General features: G+C 40.8%; 2 protein-coding genes across 4 annotated transcripts in view; one reads left to right on the plus strand and one right to left on the minus strand.

Annotated features, from left to right (window-relative positions):
- Positions 1-14768, plus strand: part of IQGAP2 (IQ motif containing GTPase activating protein 2) — a 306248-nt gene that overhangs the window by 215930 nt on the left and 75550 nt on the right. The window contains exon 13 of one of the 2 annotated variants that reach the window (XM_007105494.4): positions 3419-3582. In XM_007105494.4, the coding sequence (XP_007105556.3) occupies positions 3419-3582 (164 nt within the window). Of the gene's footprint in view, positions 1-3418; positions 3583-11426; positions 12071-14768 lie in introns of those variants that run through there. The other variant, XM_028492989.2, reaches the window with a different exon arrangement.
- Positions 4790-14111, minus strand: F2RL2 (coagulation factor II thrombin receptor like 2). Of its 2 annotated transcripts, XM_028492990.2 has the most exons (3): positions 13885-14097; positions 8563-9401; positions 4790-5230 (listed from the first exon to the last, which is right to left on the minus strand). In XM_028492990.2, exons 1-3 carry the CDS (start codon positions 13955-13957, stop codon positions 5138-5140), a joined length of 1005 nt encoding a protein of 334 aa, XP_028348791.1. In that variant the 5' UTR covers positions 13958-14097; the 3' UTR covers positions 4790-5137. The 2 variants fall into 2 exon arrangements, with proteins under 2 accessions (XP_028348791.1, XP_007105558.2); XM_007105496.3 differs by lacking the exon at positions 4790-5230 and having other exon boundaries at positions 6644-9401; positions 13885-14111.

Genomic DNA, 14768 nt, shown 5'->3' on the forward strand with positions numbered 1-14768 from the left:
GATGGACACTTAGGTTGCTTCCATGTCCTGGCTATTGTAAATAGAGCTGCAGTGAACATGATGGTACATGACTCTTTTTGAATTATGGTTTTCTCAGGTTATATGCCCAGTAGTGGGATTGCTGGGTCATATGGGAGTTCTATTTTTAGTTTTTTAAGGAACCTCCACACTGTTCTCCATAGTGGCTCATACTAGCCACATTTTAAATGCTCATTAGCTGCATGTGGCTACTGGCTACCATATTGGATGGCCCAGAACATTTTCATCATCACAGAACATTCCACTGGACAGCACTGGACTATACTGACCTTGAAAGTCACTCTGCTAACACTATAGGGAATTGTTTGGTTTTGAAATGTCTCTTTGGCGTTCTTTACAGAGTGGTGAAGTAGAGTAAACCAAATAATAGAGTGTATATCCAAATCTCTTTGCATTTCCATTTTCTTTTCTGTACATCTCTACATTAAATTCTTCCAGCTCTGCTATTCAATGGTTCCATCATCCAGTACTTTGGCATTATTATGTAAGTGAGGGTTATACTAGAAATGAGCATCTCTGCTGCTACTTGTATGTCAGATTATCTCCCCTTTTTATAACAGCTTTATTGAGATATAATTCATATACCATAAAATTCACCCTTTTATTGTGTTTTTATGGTAGTTTTTTATGTATTTAAAAAATTGTGCAACCATCACTAGTATCTAAATTCAGAACATCTTCATCACCCCAAAAAGAAACTTTATACCCGTTAGCAGTCACTCCCTTTTCCCCCTCCCCCCACCCCCTGGCAACCACTTATCTACTTTTTTTTTCTATGGATTTTCTGATTCTGGATATTTCATATAAATAGAGTCATGTAATATGGGGCCTTTTGTGTCTGGCTTCTTTCTCTTAGCATAATGTTTTCAAGGTTCATCCATGTTGTATCATGTATCATTATACTTCATATTCCTTTCTAGCTCAAGTAATATTCCATTCTAGGGATATACATTTTGTTTATCCAGTCATCAGTTGATGGATATTTGGGTTGTTTCTACTTTTTAGCTATTATAAATATTGCTTCTATAAAGATTCAAGTATAAGCTTTTGTGTGACTATATGGTTTCAGTTCTCTTGAGTATATACCTTGGAGTGGAACTGCTGGGTCACATGGCAGTTCTATGTTTAATATGTTAAAGAACTGCCTGCTTACCAAGGTGACTACCATCTTCCATTCCCCCCAACAACGTATGAGAGTTCCAGTTTCACCCCATCTTCACAACACTTGTTATTGTCTTTTTTAATATAGCCATCCTAGTGGTTATGAAGTGGTATTTCGTTGTGATTTGGATTTGCATTTTCCTAATAACTAGTGATACTGAGCATCTTTTCATGTGCTTATTAGCCATTTGTATATCTTCTTTAAAGAAATACCTGATCAAGTCCTTTACCTGTTTTAAATTTTTTTCTCTTTCTGTTGAGTTGTTAAGAGTTCCTTATATAGTTATTATGCTTGTATATCAGGTATATAAGGTTTTTTTTTTATCAGATACAGGACTTGGAAGTATTTCCTCCCATTCTGTAGATCGTCTTCACTTTTTTTGAGGGTGTCCTTGGAAACATAAAAGGTTTAATTTTTATTTATTTATTTATTTTATTTATTTTTGGCTGCATTGGGTCTTTGTTGCTGCATGCGGGCTTTTCTCTAGTTGCAGCGAGTGGGGACTACTCTTCGTTGTGGTGCCCGGGCTTATGGCTGTGGCTTCTCTTGTTGCGGAGCATGGGCTCTAGGCGCACGGGCTTCAGTAGTTGTGTCACGTGGCCTCAGTAGTTGTGGCTCGCGGGCTCTAGAGCGCAGGCTCAGTAGTTGTGGTGCACGGGTTTAGTTGCTCCGCGGCATGTGGGATCTTCCTGGACCAGGGCTTGAACCCATGTTCCCTGCACTGGCAGGCGGATTCTTAACCACTGCACCACCAGAGAAGCCCAAAAGGTTTAATTTTTTATTGAAGTGTAGTTGATGTACAATATCGTATAAGTTACAGATGTTTAATACAGTGATTCACAATTTTTAAAGGTTATATTCTGTTTGTAGTTACTTTATGAGATTGGCTATATTGCCTGTGTTGTACAATATATCCTTATAGCTTATTTTATACATAATAGTTTGTACCTCTTAAAGGTTTAATTTTTACAACATCCCATGTATTCGTTTTTTTAATTTATGTTTTTGATGGTCACAGGTAAAAAGTATTGCCTCACACAAGACCACAAAGGTTTAGTCTTAAATTTCTTCTAAGAGATTAAAACGTTATATTTTAAGCTTTTATGTCTAGGTTTATGATCCATATTGAGTTACTTTTTGTGTATGATGTGATGTAAGGAGTCCAACTTTATTCTTATGCAGTGGACATTCAGTTGTCTGTGCCATTTGTTATAAAGACTGTTATTTACCTGTTGCATTGTCTTGGCACCCTTGGTTAAAAATCAATTGACTTGGGCTTCCCTGGTGGCGCAGTGGTTGCGCGTCCGCCTGCCGATGCAGGGGAACCGGTTTCGCGCCCCGGTATGGGAAGATCCCACATGCCGCAGAGCGGCTGGGCCCGTGAGCCATGGCTGCTGAGCCTGCGCGTCCGGAGCCTGTGCCCCGCAACGGGAGAGGCCACAACAGAGGAAGGCCCGCATACCACAAAAAAAAAAAAAAAAAAAAAAAAAATCAATTGACTATACGTGTAAAGGTTTATTTCTGAACTCTAAATTCTATTCTATTAATCATTAAGTCTGTCCTTATGTCAGTACCATGCAGTATTAACTGTAGCTTTGTAGTAAATTTGAAATTGGGAAGAGTCCTCCAACTCTTTTTTTTTTTCCAGCATTGCATTGGTTATTTCTTGATCCCTTGCATTTCCATGTGAATTTTAGAATCAGCTGGTCAGTTTCTGTTTTAAAAAAAAAGGCAGCTGGAATTTTGATAGGGGTTACACTGACTGTGTAGATCAATTTGAGGAGTACTGCCATCTTATTAATATTAAGTCTTTTGATCCATGAACATGGGATGATTTTTCCCTTTATTTAGGTCTTTTTTTTCCAATGGTGTTTCATAGTTTTCAGTGTCTGTGTCTCATCCTTGTTTTATTAAATTTATTCCTAAGTGTTTATTCTTTTTGTAATTGTAGTGTATTTGTAATTGGAGTCTATTACGGAATTTTTCCTTAACTTCATTTTCAGATTGCACATTGCAAGTATAGAAAGATACAATTCACTTCTGTACATTGACCTACTATGTAAGCCTTAGCTGTACTTGTTTATTAGCTCTTGCAGTTTGTGTGTGTATGTGTGGTTTCTTCAGCCCCCGTTTCTAACTCAATCTTTGCTATAGGTGATTTGAGAAAACTTATATGTACTATGACTTAAAAGGAAACTTTTTTTCTTCATTTTCTAGGAGTTGTAGCTGTAGGGTACATCAATGAAGCCATTGATGAAGGGGATCCTTTGAAAACCTTAGATAGTCTGCTGTTACCCACTGCTAGGATTAAAGATGTGGACCCAGACTCTGCCCAGCACTACCAGGATGTTTTATACCAGGCTAAAGCACAGAAATTCGTGGTAAGTCTTAGTGGGTGTGTTTCTTTTAAATTTACAGACCAGGTTGGGGACAGAGGGGAAAGAGGGAGGATTATTTTTACCCATTTTTCCTAAAGCTCATAATTTGCTTATCTATGTATGGATCAGATTACAAGTTAATAGGGCTGTTATTTTCCTGGTGTCAAACATGAGGGGGAAACTAGCTCCAGAGCTGCTGACTGCTTCTACTCTTTCACTAAAAATGCACTTGTGGGTGAGTTCTTGTTCACAGTCCAAGTTATTGGATATTTACCGAGCACACACTGTATTCATGGTGCAGTATATGGCATCTGGTAAGGGAAAGGGGGATCTGAGGAACACGATACCATTTGAATGTTCTGTCCTTATCCTCAAGATGCTTAGAAAGTTACTAAGACAGTGGGCATTCTCATATAGAATAGTTAAATAGCAGTAGAGGTGGGTATGTGGCCAGATGTCAAAACGAGGAATGCCCAGAGTGATTCAGAGATGGTTGGGATTTCTGTGAACTGGAGCCCTAAGGTAGGTTGGTGTGGAGATAGAACAAGCGCTGCTCCTGAAGGATAAGGAAGAGTTGGTTTGGTGAGTGGGAAGCAGGATAATGCAGGCAGGTAATGGCAGGGCTAGATGGGTACCAGCTTGGTTTGTTCTAGGCACAGGAGGAAACTGACCTGGCCAGGTCCCACTGAAGAGCAGAGGGCTTTATCTGGCGTCAGAGCTTGTACTGTTGTTGTGAGACATCCCACAGATACTAGCCACTGTTGGAAGAACTGAATGGAGAGGAAGACCTGTCACCTGATGCTACCTGGGACGTAACGACTTGTGGCTTGAATGCCAGGCCAGTGACTGGGAGAATGAGACTCAAACGTGACCTCATGTCCCCAAACCCCTGGGGAGGAGAGTGGACCCTGTCAGCAAGGAGGACTGGGCCGCCCCCTGCTGTTTCCACTGATGTAGCTGTGGCTGTAGCACGTGACACAGCATTGAAAGCTAAAGGTATTAGCTTTGGAGACAGGCACCATTCAAATCTCGGCTTTGCCACAAATTAGGTAGAGATTTTAGTCAGTCACCAAGTCTCTGGTGCTTCGGTTTTCGCATGTGTAAAATGAGAATAATAGTACCTACCTTATAGGATTACGGTGAGGCTTAAATGATTACATAATATAATAAATGAGTAATATATATTTATATTTTTACATATTAGCATATAATTACATTGATTATAGTGTGTGTATGTATAAGTGTAGAGCATTTGACATGGAGCATGTCACCCCAAAAAAGTGCTGAAATAATGTAGCTAGTATTTTTGTGGGCACTTCTGGCTGCCACACAGGTCCGTGGGTGGTGAGTGATGTCTTTGTCACAAGGTCTTTACTCGACACAGGTTTACTTTACTCTGTTCACAAGTTGGGATCTTCTCGGTGCAAGATAGAGACAGACCTGGGTTTCTCTCTGCCAACAGCCACATGGGTGTTTGTCGTTAAAGTGAAACTAACTCCACAAACCTTTTATAGGCAAGCAGTGGAGGTCCCCTCCTGAGCATCCCAATCTAAGGGCTCTAGGTGAAGACGGAATTCCACAGCACCTCTCCAGGGCACTCAGAAGACTTGCTGGGGTCCATGCTGTGCCTCCTCTCTGTTGGGCATCCTTCCTAAGTGTGAAAGAAGTTTTTTAATAGTGTAATTAGAAGAGGGAATATGAGCATAGGGACCTGAGTTAGAGCTCAGGCATTAAACCACTTTTGGCCTATAAAATTAGGAGCGTGAACTACATTGCCAGTACTTAAGGGATTGAAAACATTGCAGTAAGCAATGAGTCTGGTTTGGTTAAGTTGCCAATTTTAAACACACTTCTCTTTCTCTGCCTATTAATTTTGAAACTTTGTTTTCGCAGCCCATTCTCTTTCCCTGGAAAAAAATCTGATTCTGTTATTTGGTGGGGTCTCTATTTGCTTTTTAACCTCTGCTGTTGTGATACCTGGAAATTTTCAGTTGTTTTTATGAGGCTGTTTCTGTGCTTTGCTTTCCAAAGGTCTAGCCTTGGAAAATAATAGAAGAAAATTACATTATTGGTATTTTCAATATAAAGTAAAGCTTGTGCCAGAGTATACAGCCATTAAAAGTCACGATGGGGCTTCCCTGGTGGCGCAGTGGTTGCGAGTCCACCTGCCGATGCAGGGGACACGGGTTCCTGCCCCGGTCCGGGAAGATCCCACATGCCGCAGAGCGGCTGGGCCCGTGAGCCATGGCCGCTGAGCCTGCGCATCCGGAGCCTGTGCTCCACAACGGGAGAGGCCACAACAGTGAGAGGCCCGCGTACAACAACAACAACAACAAAAAAAGTCACGATGGATAACATCTTAATAGAATGCTCAGTTTTATCAAAAATTGAGGACAGTGGTGTAAGTTGGTGAGAATTCTTGGTCCTTGTTAACAGTATTTCAAGTATAACCTTGTGTAGGCACCAAATTCCTTCCATCTCTTGAGAGGAAAGGCTGAGTAGTGGGCATGTTGGCGTACACTTAACAGAGAACACACTTTCTAGGTGTATTCACTAGAGGCAGTGAATTGTCAGCTATTTTTAGTTTATTTTTTTATTTTTAACATCTTTTTTGGAGTATAATTGCTTTACGATGGTGTGTTAGTTTCTGCTGTATAACAAAGTGTCCTCAAGTCCATTCTCTACATGTGACCTATTTTTAAATTGAAGGCTTTGCTTTAGAATTTTGGAAGGTATATGAATTATACACCCCCAAAGTTCTCTTTTCCTGCATGCATATTTACTGCATAAAAATTAAGTGTGCTTTTAACAAGTGAATAGTGTTGTATTTTTTCTGTAGGTAAAACTGTGTTACAGTTTTTGACTTTGTTTGCAGAAACCAGTTTCTTCCATTGAAGTTTTGGGCATCTTCAAACTTACTTGATTAGTTTTTCTTGCTTTGCTATAGTGTTTACTTTTACTCTTCACATAACCACACAGATACTGTAAATGGCCTTCATGTGCATTTTTGCATTTTTTTAAATCTGAGTCCAATGAAACAGGAAACTCTGCACACTCAAAAATAGGCATTTAAAATGTTTTTTTATTGTTTTGATGGGCACTACAAAGTATATGGTCAATGCACATTCCTACAGACTTGAAAATTCATCTCACAGTCCTTCATGCCCTTAACCACTGATAGTCTACCTTCCGTCTAATCTCTAAACTAAGGGAAATATAGTCATTTCCCTACAGGAATGTACTGGGCATTTATAACAAAATATCATTTCCCCATTAAAAACTAGCTTAAGGACAAAAATAATGGAGTCATTATTTTAAATTTATAAATGATCTCATGAATATATCCTTAGCTTTCTTTCTTTTTTTTTTTTTTTTTTAATATAGCCAACCAAAACTAATGTGCCATGTCATACAGAATACCTTGCCTTCTCAGTATGAATTTAATTGGCTTTCATGCTGTTTAGATGCTTTGGGATTTTATTCTTTCATTCATTCAGCCACATGATGTGCAAAGCATGGAGCCTGGCTCCACAGACCCTGGGAAGACTTGGGCCTGGCATTGCTACAAGAAGCTTAAGGAAGAGGACAAGCCCCTTCTCTACTACACATGGTGCTTAATAAGTGCTTATGGAATTAATATTTGTATATAAATGAGCCCTATATAAATGCCATAATAAAAATACAAAAAAATGCTTTGAAGGTTCAGGTGAGAAAAATGAACTCTGGCTAGAGAGTCAGGGAAGAATGGTCCTTTGAGGACTTTGAGAGATGGAAAGAATTAAGGCAAACATATTAGAAGTAGCTTTCCGGTTAGTGGCAGGGGCAAAGCGAGGAGAAGTCTAGATCACAGCAAAGCAAGAAGCTTGGCAGGTGCCTATATCACATGCCAGGTTTTTTGGGAAGTAAAGTTAGTGTTAGCCTGAATGCTAAGCTAAAGATTTATAATTCCAAAGCAGTGAATGGTCAATGGAGGTTTCTGAACTGGGTTGTTGTTTTTTTTTTTTTTTTTTTTTTTTGTGGTATGCGGGCCTCCCTCTGCTGCGGCCTCTCCCGTTGCGGAGCACAGGCTCCGAGCGCAGGCCCAGCAGCTCCGCGGCACGTGGGATCCTCCCGGACCGGGGCACGAACCCGGTTCCCCTGCATCGGCAGGCGGACGCGCAACCACTGCGCCACCAGGGAAGCCCCTGAACTGGGGGTTTTGAGTGATGTATTCAAACTGGTATTTGAGGAAGATTAATCTGGCAGTGGCCTGAGAAGTGGAGGATAGGCTGGCAGTCATGAATGGTTAGAAAGCAAAGGTGGGGCTAGGATAACGGACCCTACTGAGAGACATTACACACATAGAATCAGCTGATGAGGCAGACACCAGCATGAGAGCTGAAGGAGGCAGAAGAATTACAAATGACCCCAGATACTAAAACTGAGATCTTAGCTCCCCCCATGCTGCACCCTTGCCCCCCATTCCATCTTCCTCCTCCAGATCATCTAGAATAGAAACCTCTTAGAAGTAGGGAAGATGGAGATTTAAAGAACTTGAACTACCAGTCAGGCAGATAGATCTTTTCTCCTGAATTTTCCTTCTTAAAATACTGATAGGTTTTTTTTTTTTTAAGTTACTGTTTATGTAATGTTTTATTCTGAAACACCATTTCTTAGGGGCTCACAAATGGAGCTAGAGAATAGAGGTCCTTGCAGTATACGTATGTTATCCCAAGAGTGTATGTTTTCACACATAGCTTTCCTTGTTCTCTAAGATGATTTCACCATTGTAAGGTAAGCCGTGGAGTGATTCGTGATTTTTGACATGAGAAAATAAAGGAATGGATCTAGGCAGCTATTCAAGCTACCAAGGCACAAAGCTATGAGATAGATGAAGTATAAGCCATCGGCATTGTTGTAGTAGTAGTTTGCATGGTGAATAATGAGTAAGATGTTGCTTGGAGCAAAGCAAATGGTAAAAATCACAAGAATGAGGAGACTCGCCTTAACATACCACAACCACCTACGATCTTTTGCATTAAGCCTCCAAATGATGGCTGTGTAGCAGTAGATAATGACCAAAAATGGAATTAAGAATCCAAAGAACGCCAAGGAGATGAAGTAGTAGAGTTGGAAGGGAGACGAGGACTCGCATGTGTTGTGGACATCATGGCAGGTGGTGCTGTCCTGCTGGACAAGATAGTACTCCTGCTTCAGAATGAAAAATGGCAGCATATATAAGAAAACCGTTGTCCACACCAATCCACACATTAGCAAGGCATAGGTGCGCTTGGGCAGCCCCCGGTAAGTGAAAGGATGGACAATGGCCAGGTAGCGGTTGATACTGATGCAGGCGAGGAGTAGAATGGAACAGTACATGTTGCCATAGAATATGACTGTGGTGGCCCGGCACATGACCTCTCCAAATACCCAGTTGTTCCCGTTGAGATGGTATGCTATTCTAAAGGGCAGTGTAACGCAAAAAAGAAAGTCTGCAATGGCCAGGTTGGCGTAGAAGACATTCATACGGATGGATCTGGTCCTGAAGAAGAGCATCCACAGGGTCACCACATTGGCTGGCACACCTACTACAAACACCAGGATGTAGATGGCAGGTATCAGTCTGGTACTTAAAGAGCTGCTCAGGTACCTCATGGTAGCATTATTCACATGGAGATTTGAAACACTTTCTTCAGGGCACTTAATTTTTACAGTTGTGGTGGTTCCTGTCCAGCCTTCTATGGCAGAAAGGGGAAACTCTTCAAAAGAATTCAGGGGAGCTCCACGGAAGGTCTTAATAGGTAAGGTCGGCTTTGCCAAGTTGTCTGCATCACATTCCATGCCTGTAATTGAAAAGAAGTATTAACATATGATTTGTTGCTAAGTCATACCTATGGTTCAGGAGACAATAAAACTAGATGTCTTATGCTAAATAATTTCTGTAATGATAGAATTTAGGGTCACTTTTATTTTAAAAAATCATTATAGATCAGGTAATCAACAGGAATTCATTTAATGTATATCATATGCCCCAGCAGCATGCTAACCCATGCAGGAACCCAAACTAGATGACAACTCCTTGTATGTAAGGAGTTTGTAATATTGATACTATAAGAGGAAACAAAAATAGCACATCAGACCATTATAGGCTAACGTCATATTATAAACCGTATAGACTGTACAGATTATAAACTCTTCAGACGAGAGTTAGTAGATTTAGATGTTTGAGCAAAATGTCAAGGAAAAGATGAACATGAGCAAAGATGAGGAAGGTTCATAAAGAGTTGGAATTTAATAGAAGAATAAGATTCTGGTAGGTGATGAATGGGCAAAAGCATTGTGTAGGCTGACGTGGGGTCTGGAAATATCAGATGAGTTGATTCAACAAATGTTTATTGCATATTTATAAGCCAGTGATACCCAGTTTCAAATCAATGCCATCCCTGTCTTCAACTCTCAGACTAATGGAGAAGATGCACAAAAACACATTCTTATGCAAATAAGGTGCATCTGACAGATGAAGTTGAAAGAGTAGGTTACAGCCAAATCTCTGAAGGGCCCATAAACTGTACTAAGAAATCATGTGCCCATTCACAGATGCTGGAGTTGTACACAGACAAAACGATGAACAGAGGAATGGCCGTTGAGGTAGGCAGCCTGATGGCTCCCCAAAGTTTCCATCTGCTAATGCCTAGAACCTGTAAATACGTTACCTTCTATGGCAAAAGGGCCTCTTGCAGATGTGCTTCAGGGTCTTGAGATGGAATGAGTATCCTGGATTGGTCAGTGGGCCAAATGTAATCATAAGACTCCTTATAAGAGGAGGAGGAAAAGGGGTCAGATACTAGAAAATGCTATGTTGCCGTCTTTGAAGGTCGAAGAAGGAGCCATGAGCCAAAGAATGCACATGCTTCTAGAGGCTGCCCAGAGCAAGAAAACAGATTCTCCCCTGGAAGCTCCTTGCTGACACCTCGATTTTAGGACCTGTGACCTTCAGAAATACAAAAAATCTGTGTTTTAAGCCACTAAGGTAGTGGAAATTTGTTACAGCAGCAATAGGAAACTAATATAATCATGATTTGATTTGTGTTTAAGATGACTTTGATGACAGCGTAGAGAATAGGCTAAAAAGGTAAGAAATTAGAGGCAAGGGGGTCTGATCTGGAGGCCACTGTCGTCATTTTAAACTCAAGTTGGTGGGTTACAGAGCTAGAGCAATGGCATTGGAGAGGTAAAGATGAACACGTGAGACTCTATAACAGAGGCTCAGAGGGACTTGGCTCTGACTGGCTCTGGAAACGGTGCAGGAGAAGCAGGAAGCAAAAGTGACTGGGAGGTTTGTACTCTGGATGTCTTGGAGGAGAGGTGGATGGAGCATGGGGCGGGGCAGGGGGACTGAGGGTGCAACACAGGGAGAAGCTGAGGTCTTAGTTTTGAGTATTCCTGAGTTTGAATTGCCGGTGCAATATGAGAATGTAAAACGTCCCATGACAGGTTAGAAGACTTAAATGTAGAGTCCAAAATCTCAGGAGCCCCATTGAGAGTTATGGGTTTTTTAGTCTGCGTGGACACCGTACTTTGATTTAGTGCTTGAATGCCCTAGGGAGAGATGTGAAAAGAAAGAACCCAAAGGCAGACTTGAGGGGAAATGCCAGGTTTTAAGGGGAAAGGAGACAGAGGAAGAAAAATCAGCAGAGGAAATTGATAAAATGAGTCCAGAAGTTGGAAATGAGAAAAAAGAAAAAGAGGATAGAAACAAATTACATACTATAAATATTTGGCTCTTACTGGCATGTTGATACTAATAATCGTAATTCATGAAAGAGCAATTTCAAAGACAAAATAAACCTTAACACTCAGACCTGCTTTTCACTGTGTAATTTTCCGTAAATTAATCCTTGACATGCAGAGAAAGTAGATTCTCTCACATTTCTAATGTTACCTTAAGATGAGCTTTTATGCTGAATATAAGCCTAATAATTATATCGATTTAAAATGCCATTACTCTGCCAGTTACCTCTTTTCACACGAGCTCTGAATTCCTACGTGTTGAATCCTTGAGGTTAGTATTTAGTAACCTGGCTGTCATTCAAAGCCAGTTTCTCTTCCTGCTTTAATCTCTACCAGTTCCCCCCCGGGTGAAATTGAAGCCTCCCTCAGAACCTGGAGATTGCACAAACTGAATCTGGGGTGTAACGCAGAGGGAGAGTGTTGCTGAACAAGCAAGCATGAGGAGGTGTTCAGGTGTCGTTAAGGGAAGAAAGATTAGAGAAAAGGAAAGAAAACTCGGGGAAGTGGCATTCTTCTGTGCCAGCGTGTAGACGTGAGTTTAGAAGGCATGTTGTGTGATACTTGAGTACAGCCACTCAAATCCTGCTGCTTACTTTGCCATTTTGGAAAATTCTTGCATCTGACATCACCCAAAGAGAAGTGCCTTTCCAGACAAGCACAAAGCTGAAAAATGTGGTGGGCTGAACAACATGCTATACGACTTATGTCTCTTCAAGATCTGGTAAGAGAGCTGTTGAAACCATAGTGTTTGTCACTTTTCAGAAAATTCCAGTGATTGAGCAAGACATCCTGCCTGAAAACATGCTAAACAGTGACTCTGTGAACAAGCCTTGATTCCATTTCCATAAGAATTCTGGCTCTTTTATTCCTTAGGGCCTAGTTTTCCTTAAGAAATAGTACTTGTTAAATTACATATATATTTTGTAATTTATTTGAGTTTTTTATACAGGTTTATTTGGCATGATGTTTCTGAAATGTTTTTCAACCTGAGAAAAGGCCTTGGAGAGGGACTGATGGCCAAAGGGAACAGACTTCAGCCGCTAAATAACAGGGTCTTCCTTCACATTTCTCCCCAACCTCTACTGACGAAAGCAAATTCACTGCCTTTCACTTTGTCACCTTTTCTTAAACATAATTTTTTAGGGGCTTCTCTGGTGGCGCAGTGGTTGAGAGTCCTCCTGCCGATGCAGGGGACACGGGTTCGTTCCCCGGTCCGAGAGGATCCCACATGGTGCGGAGCAGCTGGGCCCGTGAGCCATGGCAGCTGAGCCTGTGCTTCCGGAGCCTGTGCTCCGAAACAGGAGAGGCCACAGCAGTGAGAGGCCCGCGTACCGCAAAAAAAAAATAATAATAATAATAATTTTTTTAACTGAAGTATAGTTAATTTACAGTGTTGTGTTAGTTTCAGGTGTACAGCAAAGTGATTGTTTTATATACATAAAATATATACTTTATATATATTCTCTTTCAGATTCTTTTCCATTATAGGTTGTTATAAGATACTGAGTGTAGTTCCTCATGCTATACAGTAGGTCCTTGTTGTTTACCTATATTATATATAGGAGTGTATATATGTTAATCCCAAACTCCTAATTTATCTCCTCTACCCCCCCGCTATCCCATTACTTTGTCACCTTTTAAATTCCCTCCTTTTCACATCCACCAAACCCCACCAGTACCTTGAAGGAACCACCTCCCCAAACCTCTTTTCTTTTGCTCTTCTGCTTCATTTTGGTTTATCCACTCCCAGAAAGAGCACTCACTCATATGTAAATCTCACAGGAGCTACTGCTCTCTGCTGGTTCTCTCAGCGCTGTCCTTCAGCCACCTCAGTGATTCCAACTATCAATGTAAAAGCAGCATTCCTTTATAGAGCCTTGGTTTTTTTAATTTTTATTCCGCCCCCCCCACTGTCATTTCTTCCCTTCAGCTTTCCTGTTCCTAAAACGTTGGCTGGGGTAGGACCCCAACAGTAAGGGGGTTGTGGATACCCCTATCCCAAATTGATTACTTTTAGAGCAAGCAGGAGGTTACAGGCTAACATTGTATTGAGTGAAATAGGAAACACTTATTTCTTTTGGGAAACACAAATTCATTAGCATAACTGATTACTGAAAGCAGGCCACTCCGTCTATCAGGGAGTATTCTTGTTTCCCCCATTTGTGGCTCACCAGGAGGTATAAACATAGGATTTTTTAAATCTCTTTAAAAAATGTTATCTTTGCCAAATCAGAGGAAATTCTTAGAAAATCAAAAACTTTTAAAGAAAACTGATTCTTGACTTAATTGTAGAGATCTGACATCTTGACTATGCCACAAAATTTTAAATATCAGTCGAGAACACTTAGTCTTTGACAAGTTTGGAATAGTGAACAGACTACATCTCTTCACATCCGTAATTCCACCTTTTAATAACTAAGATCAAACTCTGCCTTTGGGGGTGCAATTTGTGTGAAATGTAAAAGAGATTAGATTCAGTTGACTCTTGGGACACAAACCAGCATTCCCACTCCACCCCATAAGAAAAGAGCTTACCACTTTGACAGGAAGCAGGTGACAGAAGCAGTGCTCCAACAGCTACAAAGATGATGGCTTTCATTTTGATCATCTGAGCCCCGTTTCTCAAATGTTTAAAATTAGGGAGTATGGTTTCACTTCGGTTCCATGTGTTGGCACCAATTGGAAACCTAGTTCTCTCTGTAGAAGCGTGTTGTCTTGTGCTCTGCAGACAGGAAGCTTGCCAGGGTCCTCTGCAGGGAAAGGGTGTGACAGCACTCATGTTTCAGTGTGCATGACTCAGCCTGAGCCTCTGAGCACGTTAAGTTATCCCCGGAGAAAGTCAGTTAACTCCTCCCTACCCCTCGTGGTCCGTTCTGGAGAGACGCTGTAATTCCCACCCAGTGAACTTATGTGCATTGAATGAATGCCATTAAGAACAGTCCTTGACAGAAGTAAGCTGGAAACAGATGCTGATCAGCAGTTAGATTTGAATCTGTCGCATATCTCATTTTTACCCAGTTTGAAAATGAAGTTCTAGAGTTTCATTTCTACTTAGTAATTGAGCTGTCGGAAATTATCCTTTCCTTTATCCTTCCAGCTATTTTAAATCTTAATTCTTAAACGCATTACATAATTGTAAGCTAAATGAATCATGGAAAGCAAACTTTTTTTTAAGAAGTTAAAATTGTTTTAAGCTCTTGATTACTTTGAAAATTCTCCTTCAGTGTCACATGAGTCTGAATTTGTCATCAATGCTTGGCCAAAACTTGGTTTCATTGTGTTTTGTTTTGCCACAGCTAAACATATTCTAAGCCATTCAATAATTCTATAGGATCAGATAACTAGGGACCCCCCCCCGCCCAAAAATACTGTTTGATTAAACTAAAATCGTAATACAACATTAAAACACAGAGGACTCC

This window comes from Physeter macrocephalus, chromosome 8 (genome assembly GCF_002837175.3).
Source record: "Physeter macrocephalus isolate SW-GA chromosome 8, ASM283717v5, whole genome shotgun sequence".
Lineage (NCBI taxonomy): Eukaryota > Metazoa > Chordata > Mammalia > Artiodactyla > Physeteridae > Physeter > Physeter macrocephalus.

Coding starts and splice junctions, on each gene's coding strand:
- F2RL2 (XM_007105496.3), bottom strand. CDS start 13,957: ATGATCAAAATGAAAGCCATCATCTTTGTAGCTGTTGGAGCACTGCTT. Junction 9,402..13,884: donor ACCTGCTTCCTGTCAAAGTG/GTAAGCTCTTTT, acceptor TTTCAATTACAG/GCATGGAATGTGATGCAGAC.